Raw genomic sequence first — 17083 nt, forward strand, 5'->3', positions numbered from 1 at the left:
AAGCCATAAAATTAATTTGGTGATTTGTAGCTATTCTTAGTTCGTGAGATATTTTCGCTGAGTGGCTTCTTTTTGCGTCACCAATACCAACACACGCAAGGGAATTTTACCGTTTGAAATCATTTTGCGGAGTCTGCATTTTTCACGTGTTTGGTTTTGTTTTTTCTTGACAAAAAAAAGAACGCTGCGCAATGTCTGAGCTAGATTGGGACGATCCAAATTACGTGGAGCCAGCTCCTGTCCAGATCTACTCGACGTTAAACGAGAAATACGAGCGCAGCTTCAGAAAGCGCGAGAACCATGATGATTACGGTGGAGGAAGACGCAAGAACCGTGATGATTACGGTGGAAGAGGACGTGAGAATCAAGATGATTATGGAAAAGGACGTCGTGATAGCTACGGAGGCAACGGAGGCCGTTCCGATCGCAGTGGCGGAAAGTTCTGCGAATCAATTAGCGTTTCCACGAATATGGTGGGAAGGGTAATCGGCAGAGGAGGATCGACGATCAACCGTATCCAGGATGACTTCAATGTTCGCGTTCATGTTGACAAGAGCGAGCAGCTTGTAAAGATCTCGGGAAACAGCAAGGAGGACGTCAGCAATGCCATAGACTATGTTCGCAAAATGACCAGCTCCGACTCTTTCAATGGACGCGACCGGGACAATAACTACGGCGGAAATCGAGAGAGAGGCGGCGGTGGCAGAGGCAGCTATGATACACCCAAGGGAAACTACAATTTCAATCCCCCGCCGAGAAACGATGATGCGAATGGCGATCTCACGGGTACTATCGATTGGGCTGCTATTAACCGAGCTTCGGTAATTAGAATTCGTTTTAAGGATGCTCGTAAACTTGAAATTAATTCTAAACATCTTACAGGAAGAAGCATCTGCGGCTCGCTGGGCCAAGTTGCCACCGCTGACGAAGAACTTCTACAAGGAGGCACCTGAGGTGGCCAATCTGTCCGAATCCGAGATCAAGCGCATTCGCGCCGAAAACAATAATATCACTGTGGCGCACGTTTTCGAACCAAAGGAGGGTGAAACTGTTGAACCCATTCCCAATCCGGTGTGGTCTTTCGATCAATGCTTTGCCGAATATCCGGATCTCCTAGGTGAGATCCAGAAGCAGGGCTTTGAGAAGCCCTCGCCCATTCAGTCGCAAGCATGGCCCATACTCCTCAAGGGTCACGATATGATCGGCATTGCCCAAACAGGAACAGGCAAGACGCTAGCCTTCTTGCTGCCGGGAATGATTCACACCGAATACCAAAGCATTCCCAGGGGATCAAGGGGTGGACCCAATGTCTTGGTGTTGGCCCCCACACGCGAGTTGGCCCTTCAGATCGAAATGGAGGTGAATAAGTACTCCTTCCGCAACATGAGAGCGTGAGTTGTTATTTGAAAAGAAGCAAATACCTCTCTTACTTTTTATTTACTTTCAGGGTTTGTGTGTATGGCGGTGGTGATCGTCGTATGCAGATATCCGATGTGGAGCGCGGTGCCGAGATCATCATCTGCACACCAGGACGGCTCAATGATCTGGTTCAGGCCAACGTGATCGATGTAACCAGCATCACCTATTTGGTACTCGACGAGGCAGATCGCATGCTGGACATGGGTTTCGAACCGCAGATCCGCAAAGTAATGCTGGACATACGTCCCGATCGCCAGACTATTATGACCTCGGCTACCTGGCCGCCGGGAGTGCGACGCATGGCGCAAAGCTACATGAGAAATCCCATTCAGGTGTGTGTTGGGTCGCTTGATCTAGCGGCCACACACTCGGTGAGGCAGGTGATCGAATTACTGGAGGACGATCAGGACAAATTTAAAACAATCAAATCGTTCGTCCGGCAAATGACCGAGACAGACAAAATCATAATATTCTGTGGGCGCAAGTCACGCGCCGACGATCTGTCCAGTGACCTGACGCTGGATGGATTCGGGACACAGTGCATTCACGGCAATCGAGAGCAGAGCGATCGCGAGCAGGCCATAGCAGACATCAAGTCGGGTGTTGTGCACATTCTGGTAGCCACAGATGTGGCTTCGCGTGGTCTGGACATCGAGGACATCAGGTAAGTCTGTGAGATAGCCTAGAGACTTTCTTATACCTCAATTCTTTCTCCTACTAGTCATGTCATCAACTACGATTTTCCGCGCAACATCGAGGAGTATGTTCATCGCGTTGGACGCACCGGCCGCGCCGGCAGGAAAGGCACCTCCATTAGCTTTTTAACCCGCGAGGACTGGGCCATGGCCAAGGAGCTGATAGAAATCCTTAAGGAGGCGAATCAAGAGGTGCCGGACGAGTTGCACAACATGGCCAGGCGCTACAAGGCCATGAAGGACAAACGAGCTGCCGAAGGTGGCGGCAGTTTTGGAGGCGGAGGAAGAGGCGGCGCCCGTGGCTATGGCGGTGGCGGCGGTGGTAGACGTGACGGTGGAGGAGGCCGCAACTTTGATCGATTCGACTTCTAATTGCATTTATCGATGCATTTTTGTAGCTTGTAAGAGACACAGCGCATTGAAGTGCCTTGAAATTTGTTAATTCAAAGGTGTTGCTACCTAAAAGGTAGATTTTTTCATAACATTTTGGTTATTATTAATTTCAATAATTATTTAAGTGTTCATTAATACTTGAAAGTTTGTTAGCTGAATGAACAAGTCGAAGTCGCATTTCAAATTAAAAAAATTATGTTTATTGGAATTCAGTTGTCCCCGCCGCCATATTTCTCCAGTAGTTCTTGCTTTCGTTTGCGAAGGAGCGCTTCCTGGACATCCTGCTGTGTGGGCACAGGCACGTGGGCGGTGAATTTGGGGGCCAGCAGGCCGTGCGGATCTTCCACAGCTGCTCGGGCCTTGGCATCCTCGGCAGCTTCGCGAGCAGGTCCCGACAAGGGGTATATCTCATCCTCCTCTTCATCATCGATGATACGACCATCCCTGGCCATTTTTTCGCGCCACTCTTGCACAGCTTTCAGGATAGCTGCCCGTTCGATGCGTTCCTCCAAGGGAATAAGTACACCGTCTTCGTCGTCTCGATAACCATAGTACTCGGCATCAATATCTTTCATTAGCTCGGCTCGTGATTTCCTAGGCGGAGGAGGAGGATCCTGCTCAAACAGCTCCCGAACGCCAGGCAAATCCTTGGCGGCACCGAAGTATTTGTAGCCTCTGTTGCCCGGGACTTCCCGACCTTCGGCATCGAACATTTTGGGGCCATAGCGTCTGTAGTGGGGACCGCCAAGGGATGAGATTTGGTTCTCCCAATGTCGCTTCTCACGCAGCAGCTTGTTGATTTCATCATTGAGATCTCGTATGCGGAATTCACCCAACCCAGCTGTGGAATGACGAGCATTAATATGGATTTTTTAGGAAAGTATACGCCAGGTACGTACCATTTTGTATCTGGGCCACTTTCTTCGATATTTCACGGATAATCTCTAGGCGGAACTTTTCGCATCTTGGCAGATCGTGGCATTCAGAGGCCAAATACGGCCGGCGTTCCTTTTCGCCGGATTCCACTTCCTTGGCCGCCCGCCAACGTGCCAATGTTGTCCTGGCGATAGCAAAAAATTAGTACTTGAATGTTTATATTTTTGTGGGTCTCTGAGCTACTTACATTGCCTTCTCTGCATTGCGCGCCTGAAATTGCATAAATTGTAGACATTTTTAATATAATTTAGTAAAAAATTCAGCACACTTACCATTTTGTTTATTTTCTTCTTCTTCCAAGGCAGCCAGTCACAACGAAAGAAATATATAGTGATACCACATGAAAACCGTGCATATATCAATATATCGATATTTTTAACTTTTATTGTTTTGCTATTGATAGAAAGTCTTCAGCCGTGTCACGCAAATATTTTATTCCCCTTTTATCAAAGTATTTCATTTTTATTCACTTAACATCATAAAATAAGATTTTTTTCTTACTTACGTAGTTTGATTACGTTCCGATTAATTCAAGTGTGACCAGTTGAGAATTTTTCTGCAAAGTTAGGGTAATTTTCAGCTACTCTAATAGGGCCACACTAATCAGTTGTTTTTTCACGGCAACGCCATTTATCGCTCGTTTTAAACGTTTTTTTTTCGCAAATTAAGCAAAGCCCAAACTCCAGGATGTTGGCCCTCATCAACAGGATCCTCGACTGGTTCAAGAGCATCTTCTGGAAAGAGGAGATGGAGCTGACGCTAGTGGGACTGCAGTTCTCGGGCAAAACGACGTTCGTCAATGTTATTGCAGTGAGTACTTCTCCATGAGTGTGTGTGTGCGTGCGAATTTTTGCTACAAGTGTATGGGTGAGAGGGTGGTTTTGCTAGGGGCAGGGCGGTGAGGCGGAGGCGGTGGGGTGAGTGAAAGCCGGGGGAATATGACTAAAAGTCAGTAAAAAGTAATACTAAACCCTTAGCTGAGAAAGGCGATATGATATTGTCATTGTTTTGGTTGGGAGGCTCCTAGGAGACACCTTGCTTTTACGGACTTTCCTTTGTTGTTTTCTTATCTGTTTTCTTTCAATGTATCAATAATTAACGCTGTGCTAACCGATTTTTGTTTTAGTGGCAAAGTTTACTGTTCCTGCGACTGGGCAATCAATAATAAAACCACGCATGTTCCGAACAATGACGCCATTATCAGCAAAACGACCTCTGTGAATCCCCCCCTATAGAAACCTTTGAATCTCCTCCTCCAGTTGTCACACATTTCTGCACGCTGATAAAGTCGCGATCCGTAGCTTCCAGCTTAGAAATCGAAGTCTAATGCTGCGGTTAGCCTGCTGGAGGAGCAGCAGCAGCTGGAGGAGGAGGAGTCGGTCCGTCAGCTGTCGCCGCCTGACTTATGACTCATGGGAGCTGCCGCCCGCCATTTAAAACCGAATTGTATTTAAATGTGCCCACATGCAAGGGGATTAAGCGAGGAAATTTTGTTTATTCAAGTGCTCTGCAATTGGAAATTATTCCCCCGCTTATCATTGCCGTGCTTCCTTTGTGAGCCGAACAAACTGTTAGTAATCCTCAGTTTGTTTTGGATTTTATGATTACTGTGAATGAGTGAACTAATATTTGAGTAAGGGTATTTACTTTCATTCCTAGAATTGGTTAGTTGATCAGTTTTGATTCAAAACTTTTGAACTATTCTTAGCTTGGCTTAAAATAATTGCTTCTATAGATTGTTTATCTGAGGTTGTAGTTGTGGAACTTAAAGATCCGTCCAAGTTTTAAACTTCTTTTGCTAACAGCTGTTTTCTTGTTAATATTAAAATTAATATCAAGTTCTTTTATAAAGTAAAATAACGATTTCATGAAACATTTTACACAAATTTTACATACAGGACTGGTCCCTTTTACTGCATACTTTTGGGCTGTTATGTAAAGGCCCCAAGAAATTGAATTTCATAGGAAATTACCCGCTTAAATTTAAAAAGAAACCTCCAAACAGGTTTATTTAAATTTCCTAACTTATTCCATATTAATCTCCGCTTTTACCTTTCCAGTCTGGCCAATTTGCCGAGGACATGATACCCACAGTTGGCTTCAATATGCGAAAAATCACCAGGGGCAATGTGACGATCAAGGTGTGGGACATTGGCGGCCAGCCTCGATTCCGCTCCATGTGGGAGCGCTATTGTCGCGGTGTTAATGCGATTGTGTAAGCCATTATATATAAATGAGGCCACAATGAGAGACCAATTAATGCTGTACATGATTTTCTTTTAGCTACATGGTGGATGCAGCCGATCTGGATAAATTGGAAGCCTCGAGGAATGAGCTGCACTCGCTGTTGGACAAGCCTCAGCTAGCCGGCATTCCAGTGCTCGTATTGGGCAACAAACGTGATCTTCCAGGGGCCCTCGATGAAACTGGGCTCATCGAACGCATGTAAGTATTCCTAACTCCAAAAATTTGAATCCAAACTAATGGCTTGACTTTTATTTCCAGGAATCTTGCGAGCATACAGGACCGTGAAATCTGCTGTTATAGTATTTCGTGTAAGGAGAAGGACAACATTGACATAACGCTGCAGTGGTTAATTCAACATTCGAAAAGCCAAAGTCGTTAGATAACGAACACACACAACCTCCCTACCCTCTACACACACACAACACACAAAACACACACACTTAGGCACTATATCTCACACAGAACAACTATATATATACACATATATACTAATAATAATTTGCAGAGTGATGAACAATGAGCAAAGCCAGCAATAAGCCAACTATTTGGGGTAGATCGGTTGAGAGTGAATGTTTCCAAGTGCAAAAGGGGAACTGAGAAAGACAACTAGAAAACACAGCGAGAAATAACTATGTATATGCCTTGATAATGATCTGTTTGTACGTATGTCTGTTTGTATGTTTATGTGTAATTTCGCAGTGCAAAGTTTTGGGTGCTCGATTGTCTCGAATTTGTAGACTCACAAATGCAAGATGCTTAAATGAATTCTGTGTACGTTGTAAGTTTTGTTAGTTAATCTATGTCCCCACTACCACACACACCCACAACACACACTACACAAACACACACACACACACACCCACAACACACACTACACAAAACACACACTACACACACACACACACAGAACCCAGCAAACAAGAGCGTGTGTATTTAGTACGTTATTATTCAACGCCGATGATCGACCAAGTATCTCCAATGGAAGTCTTTCGCTTTTGACTCTACAAATCTGTTGCCGTGTCCACGTTTAGTTAGTCTTATGTTTAGTGTTTATTGGTGTGATTATTACATATATATATATATATAAATATTATTTTTATCATTTTTATATACAATATATAATTTACATTTCGCTTACATGCTGATGATTTAATTTAAATTGAAATTTTTTGCTTAGCGAAAACTGAAAATGCGAAAAATTGCGAACGAAAAACAGATAAAGCTATTAAAAACGTTTTAAACTATAAATATAAATATTATATACAACTATATGAATGTAAAATCAATTAAGCAGCGAAAGCCATAGTTAAAGAAATTCCGATTGATTGATTGTAAAATATGCAAAAGAGATTGTTGAGTTGTTCTCCCAAAAACCAAAAAAACGCCACAATTGAGATCCTTAAGCCTTGTCACGCCGCTTCGCGCCAACTCATTAACATTCACCTAGTTAATTATGATAATTTATAATATGAAACAGCAATGCAAATTATAAACTACAATAACCAAAAAATAAGAAAAAAAATGAAATGGAAAACGAGCCAGGCATACAAACAAAACAGCGAGAAAACGAAAAAAATAATAAATGAAAAACCAATAAAGACAAATTATAAAAACATTACAAAACCCTCAAAGTGCATCTCATAAATTACGAGTGAGTGCGAGCATCAAATATTCCAAACACTTGTTCGAATGTAATTTATAGAGGCAGGCCAAGTGCCTGGCCATTGGCCACCCAAATGCACACTCGGAGCAGGTTAACAATTGATAGATGCAGACAGCCCTAAGAACGCATAAATCGGGAAGCGTAGGGCCCTTGGGCTAATTAGGAATTCTGTGTGCAGAATCAAGGCATTGCTACCGGAGGATAGCACCTGCCATTGAGGGGGGTGGGTAGGGAGGGGGGTCTTCTTCTTTTTTTGCCTTCCAGGAATACGTGTCAAGCACGAGTCGTGTGTGAGTCACGATCAAATACTCTCATGTCCCATGTCCGGGCTTCCTGCTTCCTTTTCGTAACCAAATTGAAGTCCTCATCCTCAGGTAAGTTTGTTGCCTAAGTCTTTTGTTTTTTTTTGTGTGTGTGTGTGTTTTTTTTTTTTTTGGTTGCTCTCGCCTCATATTTCAAATTGCGTTAATTACACTTTTAAATGCGGGGTATTAACAGTGCCCGCGATAAGCATCTCTCTTCGCGGCCATTTGCCACAAGCCAAAACATTTGGCCATAACTCGAGGCGAATCTCCAAAAAACGAAAAAAGAAGACTGAACAACAACAAAATGCGGCTAACGACGACGTGCTCGTAAATTTTCATACAAAAACTATAAACAAACTTCAAACAAGCTGAAAACATTTACGAACATTACGCATATGCCCCTTGCTTAGATGTCGTATAAAAGAGCTTAAAGACAACTCAACAGTGCGTTTCATAGCCTTAAAACAAAAAAAAAACACCAAAGGTAAGTGTATAACAAGAAAACCGATTTACGTCAATTTCCAGATTAATTATTTATTTATTTGCTGATTCGTTGATTGGCCTTCAATGCAAAACCGATTTTATCTAATGACAGACTGTCAACGATATTTAATCTTATTGCCAGTCTCTTATGGTAATTAATTATTATTTATAATTAGTCTGAATTGGAATTGCATTGATTTTAGCATTTAGGAGTAACTTTTTTATAAAAAAGACAATTATTACTCGATTATTTACTAGAAAACTTTATTCAAAGATGTTTTTAAATTTTCTTTTTTTTTTACCAAAAACTTTAGTTAAAACCTTTTTATTTTCATGCGTCACACTGTTTTTTAGTGTAAAATACATGCGAAGAGCGGCGTATGAAGCTTAGTTCTTTCTGCTTAATTTTTAGCGATTTGTGCGACTTGTGCTGATTATATAATGACATATAAAACATGCCCAAACATTAAAATTTGTTGTAGCTGTTTTTTTTTTATATATTTATTTTCGCAGACAGATCCATTCATTTGTATGCGCCACCGTTGCCCTCAGCGTGACTCCTTTGATGAAAAGCCGTCAACAAATGCAAAAAAAAAAATAAGCAAAACAAAAAATGATGAAAAGAATGAGTAAATCACATTAACAAAAAAATAACTAGGCGGGGTGTTGACCATAAATTTACGCAGAAAAACTTAATTTATGTATTAGAGATGACTTATTAAATTAGGGATTATAATCTTTCTGAGGGTTGGGTTCAAGAGATCAAGAGATAGAAACTTAATAGGAAATATATAATTGGATTAATTTATATTTATTATAAAAAATAACAATTGCAAGAGTACTATCTTTCTCCTTAACCGTTCTGCATCCCTTTCTAACCAAATTGTTCTTAAATATATTTTAATTGAAGGCCCCCACAATGCCTTGTGCACGAGGCCACCAAAAGTGTGTCTGGCCCGAACATGCTGTGCCACCTGAAAAGTTCCTGGAACTGTGCCATCAGAGACCCCTGGCCAGAAACAATAACCCCCCAAAAAGAGCTGGAGAAGAAGTGAACAACGACTAGTTACTCCAGAGCTCTGGCATAAAGTTCAGGCCTTAACAAGATGGAAACAAAAGGTGGTCTGGTCTGGTCTGGTCTGGATGCTCTACCGCGTACTCGCCAGACTCGTGGGCAACAGTTTTCATGTTTGACTCTTATTTTGCTTTATTTTCCAGCAGACTGTCAGTAGCAGGATGCCAAGACATGGTGGAGGTGGAGCAGGAGGAGGAGGAGGAGGACTGGAGACGACAACAACTTGGCTGACAACAGGGCGAATGCAAATAAGTCTCCCTCGTCTGCTCATTTCTGCTGAATTCGCTAAACTCCGCTCGCCAACTGCTGATTTTCACCTTCGTCTTGATTTATCTGGCATTTTATTGGCCAGCGCCATTTGCTTTCGTACCTAGACCATAATTTACGCATTCATTTTTGGCCCGGCCTAATAAAGTCCTCTCAGGTGTGAACAGAGCTCTCCACTTGCATACGAGGCAGCTTAATTGATGACAACATCTTGGAATTTTCGTTGGTATTCCTGAACTTGAAGTTGCTCGAGGATCGATTGGATGGTATAGAGAAAGGGTATATAGGGTTTGTGGGGAAGTGTGACCTACAAGAAAATATACTTTATATAGATTACTCATAAAAATATTAATTTAAGAGTTAATTTTGGAGTTTTGGTTAGACTATAAAATGCAGTACTATTTTATTTGAGGTACATCATCCTTTTTATTTAATGTATATTTAAAGAGACTATTTCTTAAGCTGAATATATTTGTATTTTATAATTTTCAAAGAGTTTTTAAAGGTAAATTAAGGAAATTCCCACAGGAAACGCTTGTCAGGCTTGCAATATATTATATGTCTAAAATATCAGGTATCACATAGTCGGGGAAACTCTGCCATAACGCTCCTTCTTCCTTCCTTTGCGTTGGCCCAGCTGTTATAGGCCCGTCGTCGTCGTTGTTGTTGTCGCTGGCTGGCCAACTAAAATCAGTTAAATAATGAAACATTTGCACGATACTGGCGAATCGGAATCGGAATCGTATCGAAGCCAGGCCAAGACTCTTTGGGCCATGGATAGTGCAAAAGGCTGACCAGAAACGGCAGCCGTAGCAGCCACAGCAGCAGCAGCAACAATCAGCACAATCCACAGTTGTATGGTGCTACATATCGTACAAGATTTCCGGGAATTGAAAACTGCTAAAAATCGTGTTTGATTTTATACGTTTGCTGTTTTGCTGTTTTGTCCGGAGGAGTGCTCCGCTCCTTATGCATGCAATGCCTGGTAAGGAGGTGGCAAGAGGGCGATACCTGCAGCATCTACGATACGCGTCGTGGTTCAACATGCAATCGCAACAAACGAAAGCAGCTTGTTAACTAATTAAAACCAAAATATATGCAAATCAAAGGCCCCAAAAAGCAGCCACAAAATAAACTCAAGAACCCAAAAGGAGTCCCTCTGTGTCCTCTGCTTAAATATATATATATAGATTTTTTTTGTCCTCTGGAGAGCTACTGTTTTGGGGTTAGGGTTGGGGTTTGGGACTCCAACTCTTTGTCAGCGATCTTTTTCGGGGGCAATTAAGCCAGGCAACCGGAGAGTCAGAGTCGGGCTGCCATAATGCTGCAAAATCGAGAACTAAATAGCACAAAGAGCATTGTGCAAAAATTAATTGCAACGTTTTGAGCAGGGACCACCACCCTCACCTCCACATAAACCCCTCCCCTTATTCCAGGAGCATGGATCCTGCCCCAAATGCAATCAATTCAGTATGGATTTCTGGCGAAGCAATCGATGTGGATTTACGAGTAGCCTGAATTTTGCCTTTTCCAGGCAGCCATTTGGCCCATTGTCGAGTGTCCCCCAGAGAGGGCTTGAAGATGATGCTGCACAGGGAGAAATAAATCAGAAATAGTATTGATACATGTTATTTATAAAGGAAAATATAAACAAACATATCAATGTTTCTTTGATGCTTTGCTTTATGTTTTGCATTACTAATTAATATGGAAAATACTTGCTAATTTCTCTACAAGTCTGTTTTTTCTCCCTGTGCTGGATATGGCTGTGGGTGAGCTGCTCCATCCGCCTTCGTGGTCTTGTGTCTTCTGCTTAGGTGCGGACATATGTAAAACAAGCCATGAAACAACCGGCTGGAAGCAGGACTCTTTGCATTGGCATTCGCATTCGGCCCCTGTTTTTGAGATTCAGTTTCGGAAGTGAAATTTATTTTGCATACGAGACCCGAGAGCCAGAGCCTTTGCCCATTGTCTTTTTGTATTCGACTTGCCATGGATGGAGTGGAGCACTCTGTGGGGTCACCAGCGGCAAGTGTTCCGCTCCTGGGAAACTTTTCGCTGGGCGCATATATCAGGGTAAAGAGCTGCGACCAGGACAGGACAGGACCCGCTGCTGGATTGTCACTGGGAAATTATCCAATTTTGTGGTTTGCATTCAAATTGAGCAGCGGCGGCTGTCAATTTACCAGCAACAGTACTGAGGAGGAGCAGGAGCAAAGGGATGGGAGAACTCCGACTTCGATTTCGACTCGGACGAGTAGCTGTCATGTTGATGAATGCAATTGGCAATTGCCCCAGGAGTGCTGGTGGTCTGAGATCGATTCAACTGCGGTTTTGTTTTGGGGGTTAACTTGTGCTCATAATCGCGATCTGGCCCCGATCCCGATTTCGAACCCTTTATTGCCCGCTTCCGGATATCCAGAGCCATAAAATGCATGGCCAACGCCGTTTATTAATTGCATCAAGATCAACTCGCAAAACGCCGCCAGCTTTAAGAGCGGCAGATATACATATATATATATATATATATATAAATGTATATAAAATAACAACAACATTTTTGATAAGAAATTTCACTAATGAGTATTTACCTTTTGGGAATGGCAGCGGCTTTGGTCACGGCTTATTTGGAGGTAGGGTTATAACTTATAAGCAAGCGCACGTTAACGTTAACGGGGCGTATGCTTAATGCTAGATTAATATCGCGAATTTCATGTGCGCTGAACTTAACGGCTGATCGCTCATAAAATTAATCAAGCTGCTTTAGGCTACTTTAATGTTTTTAGCATTTTACATTCTCCATACCCTAACAATTATTATTTCGGGGGTATTATGGAATTATGATGAAGGATTTTTGGGGATGGAAAGTAAAACAACGAGAAAATGAACAATTTTTGGGAAGCAAATGTTTATATTCCCCTTTAGTTTGCAATTCAGGTATAGGATCTAATCGGAAATCATAACTAAGCTTCAAATATTCGCTTTATTTCAATATATCTATATTTATCGATATTTTTATATGACAATTTGTTGAACAAATCATAGTTAAAAACTCATAGCTCAGCCAAAAAAATTATTAATTTGAAATCGGAAAGATTTCTTATGTAAGTTTTTGTTAGGCTAACAAATCTGCATACTTAATTTAAATTTTGAAGAAATTTTAAAATTTTTGTCAATTTTTGACAATTTTAACGATGTAACCCCTTATAAAATTTTGAATTTTTGAAGAAAATAAATTGTTCCGGGACATAGCTAGAAATATTCGCCTGTTGATGCTGATCAAGAATATATAGGATTTATAGGATCGCAAATGACCTTTTCACATACTTTTAAACTTCAGAATAAAATTATAATACCTTTTTGCAAAGGTATAAAAAGAGATATGGTTAGATGAAAAATAATATAATTTGCTGTACACAAGTAAACTATAAATAACCATTATTATTATTTTAAGAAAATAAATTTAAAAATACTGGAAAAATGAGAGAAGTTTTTATATAGTTAAATACAATATAATTTATAACACAAACACTTGTAATATATGTATATTTGTTTAAAGAAATATTTCCCTTATTATTTTAAGAGTTTCTACCTATGAATACAAATGATTACTACATAGTTAAATTAAGCTTTATAAATACTTACATTATTATTAAAAATATATTATATTTATTTATTTATGTGTACTAATTAAACCATTACTTAGTCCCTCATTTCATTTCTAAAAAGACAGAGCAACCAATTGTCGCTGCCTGGCGGTTATCTTTTTGACTTGTTCCAAAATGTTGTTAATATTTTCACATACTTTGGTGGGATTTCCTTTCCCTTAGCTGGCCAGGCGGTTAACAAATTGCTTTCGTTATCGCCGTTTTCGATGCAGAGCTAAAAGAGTTGAATGCCCTCAGACAAACTCTTCGATTTGCAGGCGAAACTCCTTGGGACTCACGTACGAGGAGCGATCGGGTGGTCGGCTGGCTTTAACCATTTGTTACACTATAAAATATAATAAATTTCAACCAGCCAAGTCAGCTTGCTAGCTAGCTAGCCGAGAAGGAGCAGCAGCTAGATAAATAATGCATTTGCCCATAAATATCCTGATGCCGGCTGATTGACGCCTTGACGTTTGTCATGGGCCGGCAATTTGCAATTGGCAATTGGCAAACTGGCAATCTGCATTAAGTTCAGTGGAAAATGTCAACTTTAATTGAATTTGCACTGACGAAAGGCTCCTCCGATTTATGTCTCCCCGGCGTTTCGTAATAAACATGTCAGGCCGCAGCTTCGAATCTCTCGGATTCGGATTCGGATTCGGATTCAGCCTTTGACTTTGGACCAACTAATTTGAGCGCTGGCTGGGAACAGTTTCGTGGCCCAAAGGCCTAAGCCAATAACCCAAACAGGATGGAGGAGAAAAAAAAACCTGCTTGGCCTCGCCTTGCGTGTGGAGGCTGCGGAGGCTACTCCGCTGGTGCAACTGGAATCGGAATCCGGAATCGCCTGCCGCCACTTACAGATGCACCAATCCCAGACGCTAGCTTAATGCCATAATTTATGCGCACAACTTGCTTTTGGTCTTGTGGCTCTGGCTCCGCCTTTTGGCCAATCAGCGGCCGACTTTCTGGCCAAGTCTAGGGCTGGCTAAGCATATCCGCTCCCGTCTGTGGAGTATCCGCAAGGAGTTATGGCATCCATATCATAAGAGTTAGGGATTAGGGATAGGTAATCCTATTGATAATTAATAGAAGAATAATTTGGAGCTTAAATCCATTTAAAATTATTACATTTAATGGGAATATAATACGAATACGAAATACGAATTTTATTATCTAATATCTATTAATTAATTTCGAGCTCAAATCCATTAAAAAATATTACATTCAATGTGAATATAATGAATTAAATAAGATTTGTATTATCTAATATTTATTTTTGAGATCAAAATTCAGATAACCTTGCATATAGTGTAATATATCGATGATATATATCTTGAAACACATCAAATTAATGCTAGAAATGTAATCTGCTAATTATAGTTTGAATGAAAGCAAGATCATATAGAACATTTATATTTATTACATTCTCCTACTTTCTATAAATTGTGTATTATATATTACTCCCTACATATTATTGAAAAAATAGCATAAGTTTCTTCTCCTTTCCAAATAGAATTAATTTCCGACAGGATAATAAGAATAAACACACAATTAAAATCTTCCTTTAAATGCACCCTGCAGGCTCCCCTCTACCTACTTTGAGATGTTCGATGTCGGCGGAAACATGAATTACACATTTCTTAGGGCCTTCGAATTCGACTCGAAGGGAATTGCACCTGCCTGGACAACCTGCGGCCAGAATGAAGCAGTAAAAATGCAGCGCGTGCCGAGTATATTTGTATTCCCCAAAACACCAAACCGAACCGCCAAAAAATGGGACAACGCAGGAAACATTAAACCCAGAAAAACCGAAAGTGCAAGGTGCAAGGCCTCAAATGTGAGAATAAGCATGGGAATGGGAATGGGAACCTTTTTGGACATGGGGTAATTGAATTAAACCCACAATGGGACTAAGCCGAAAGGCAAGCCTAAAATACAAACCCTTGGAAACTGGAAAACAGAAGAACCACAGGAAAAAAAAAATAGGAGCTGAAAAGTCCACAATCCTAGGCGGATTAATGAATTTCTCGTTTTGCGCTTGAGTGGCAGAAACCGCAACATATATACACTTGGGGAAAAAACAGAGGTTAATAAAGACTTTACATTTAATTTAAAATAGAGAAAAATATTATTATTTGAAGGGTACCACAAGAAATGTTTTTAAATATTAAAATAAAAGACAGTTTTTTGTTATTTAAGTCAGAACCTTAAAAACCAATGAAGGAATCATTTCCGACCCTATAAATCATATATATTCTTGATCAGCATTAACAGGCGAGTCGATCTAGCTATGTCCGGCAAAAATTAATTTTTTTCAACAATTTTTCAAATTTTATAAGGGGTTACATCGTTAAAATTGTCGAAAAATTTATAACAATTTAATTTTTTTGAAATTCTAAATAGAGTATGCAGATTTTTTAACCTTATAAAAAGAAGAATAGGAAAGCTGTCCGAATCAAAATTGATGCTTTTTTGGTTTAGTTATGCATTTTTTAAACATTGATTTAATGAAAAAAATTCCCATAATGTTAAAATAATATGTAAAACCAAGCCGAATTCTCCTAGTGTATAGGTATTTGTTGGATTTGGAATTTGTACACAGATTTAACGCCTCGATGGTCCCTGGGTATATATGCGAATGCAATCCGACTGAACTGAAGTGGTATGAATTGATATAATCTGATCTCGACTGAGCGATCGCTTTGTCAATTGCCAATTGATCTTTTGGGCAATTGATCCGCTTTCGTTTCGCTTTCGATTTCATTATACCGGGTGGGTTTTCTACATTTATTTGTATCTTTTTGGGTGCGTGCTATCCAACAGATAGATATAGGCTGTGGCCTACAGAATCAATAACAAATAATGACTGAGAGCTAGAGCAAAATTTCCTATGAATTTTTAAATGCAAATATTGCGCAATTATTTAGCACTTCGATTGCCATCTAAATGGGCTTTTAATTGTTGGCATTAATTAGCCACAGAGATGAGTGTTTGCCATGCGATAGCTGAAATGCGTCTTACATGGCACATCGACATCTAGACACACAGAAAAAAACCTACTTAATTGTGGCTTAAACCCGGTCTTACCCATAAACAAACGAAATTGATTCTTTGCGTTGTCAAAACTTTATTGACTGCCATAAAGAATCGCATCAAATCAGTGCAAATATGGGGGCTAAGCCGCAGGAATCCTTGGGCAGGAACCGTGGCACGTGTAAATAAATTGCTTTCCCTTCCGACGGGTTAGCTCTTAAGTCGAACCCTTCCACTTGACCTGACCGCTGCTGGCCTTTATCAGTAGTGACCCGCTCTGGCCAGAAGCAGCGACCGAAAGGGTTGCCATCTAATCCCTGGCAATAAAATACAATTTTGTCCAGGCGCAGGAATGCATACCAAATACAGTCTGCATTCTATGAATTTTATTGGGAAAATGCAAGAGTTTTACATGTTTTTAGATTACTTAAAAAGTTAATATTGGGTGGGAAAATTTGTACAGAAATATTCAAATAAAAAGAAGAATTTTTTAATGAAATTATGATGGTATATATAGTATATCTTTGACTACTTTCAGTACATCAAGTTTCAGTTTTTGAGGGAAACTTTTAGAAGAAGTTCCACTGTAACCCTTTCTTATGGGAATATCGGGGGTGTTGGCTATATCTATAGCTTCTGCTATAGCTTTCCTTCCTTGCTTACTGTTGCTATATAAATAAGAATTGAACTGTGAAGAAGCGATGCGAATGACGTTTACTTTTTATGTTTGTTTATCGCTGAAACCGAAAGCTGGACACTCGCCAGGACTTGCCGTCAATTCGAAGGATTTTGTTGTTTATTCTTTTTTATTGGATTTATGCTGCTGGACTTTTGAGCTTTGTGCAATTGGATTTCGGCCATTCAGCTGTGTAATTGAGTTAGTCTGACCAGGAGATCCCAAATACGGCCATAAA

At 40.5% G+C, this 17083-nt stretch overlaps 3 protein-coding genes across 3 annotated transcripts; 2 read left to right on the forward strand and 1 right to left on the reverse strand.

Annotated features, from left to right (window-relative positions):
* The first annotated feature begins 59 nt into the window (after positions 1-59).
* On the forward strand, positions 60-2715 carry LOC110184441 (putative ATP-dependent RNA helicase DDX43). The gene is made up of 4 exons (XM_020952982.2): positions 60-821; positions 883-1391; positions 1448-2083; positions 2141-2715. The coding sequence occupies exons 1-4, from the start codon at positions 192-194 to the stop codon at positions 2484-2486; spliced, it is 2121 nt and encodes a 706-aa protein (XP_020808641.2). The 5' UTR covers positions 60-191; the 3' UTR covers positions 2487-2715.
* Positions 2685-3883, reverse strand: LOC110184449 (pre-mRNA-splicing factor ISY1 homolog). The gene is made up of 4 exons (XM_020952992.2): positions 3716-3883; positions 3631-3653; positions 3407-3567; positions 2685-3348 (listed from the first exon to the last, which is right to left on the reverse strand). Exons 1-4 carry the CDS (start codon positions 3716-3718, stop codon positions 2717-2719), a joined length of 819 nt encoding a protein of 272 aa, XP_020808651.2. The 5' UTR covers positions 3719-3883; the 3' UTR covers positions 2685-2716.
* A 120-nt stretch (positions 3884-4003) lies between these two features.
* On the forward strand, positions 4004-7313 carry Arl8 (ADP-ribosylation factor-like protein 8). Its single transcript, XM_020953008.2, has 4 exons — positions 4004-4253; positions 5504-5658; positions 5727-5888; positions 5949-7313. Exons 1-4 carry the CDS (start codon positions 4131-4133, stop codon positions 6067-6069), a joined length of 561 nt encoding a protein of 186 aa, XP_020808667.1. The 5' UTR covers positions 4004-4130; the 3' UTR covers positions 6070-7313.
* Positions 7314-17083: the final 9770 nt, after the last annotated feature.

The sequence above is a fragment of the Drosophila serrata genome, unplaced genomic scaffold, assembly GCF_035046125.1.
Source record: "Drosophila serrata isolate PLE 108 unplaced genomic scaffold, ASM3504612v1 contig_382, whole genome shotgun sequence".
In the NCBI taxonomy this organism is placed as follows: domain Eukaryota; kingdom Metazoa; phylum Arthropoda; class Insecta; order Diptera; family Drosophilidae; genus Drosophila; species Drosophila serrata.

Excerpts from the sequence above, each read along its gene's own strand:
- LOC110184441 (XM_020952982.2), top strand. The coding sequence starts at position 192 with ATGTCTGAGCTAGATTGGGACGATCCAAATTACGTGGAGCCAGCTCCT. Across the intron at positions 822-882 it reads CTGCTATTAACCGAGCTTCG|GAAGAAGCATCTGCGGCTCG; the intron begins GTAATTAGAATT and ends AACATCTTACAG. Across the intron at positions 2,084-2,140 it reads CTGGACATCGAGGACATCAG|TCATGTCATCAACTACGATT; the intron begins GTAAGTCTGTGA and ends TTCTCCTACTAG.
- LOC110184449 (XM_020952992.2), bottom strand. Across the intron at positions 3,568-3,630 it reads CGCAATGCAGAGAAGGCAAT|GACAACATTGGCACGTTGGC; the intron begins GTAAGTAGCTCA and ends TGCTATCGCCAG. Across the intron at positions 3,349-3,406 it reads AGTGGCCCAGATACAAAATG|CTGGGTTGGGTGAATTCCGC; the intron begins GTACGTACCTGG and ends GTCATTCCACAG.
- Arl8 (XM_020953008.2), top strand. The coding sequence starts at position 4,131 with ATGTTGGCCCTCATCAACAGGATCCTCGACTGGTTCAAGAGCATCTTC. Across the intron at positions 4,254-5,503 it reads CGTTCGTCAATGTTATTGCA|TCTGGCCAATTTGCCGAGGA; the intron begins GTGAGTACTTCT and ends TTACCTTTCCAG. Across the intron at positions 5,659-5,726 it reads CGCGGTGTTAATGCGATTGT|CTACATGGTGGATGCAGCCG; the intron begins GTAAGCCATTAT and ends ATTTTCTTTTAG.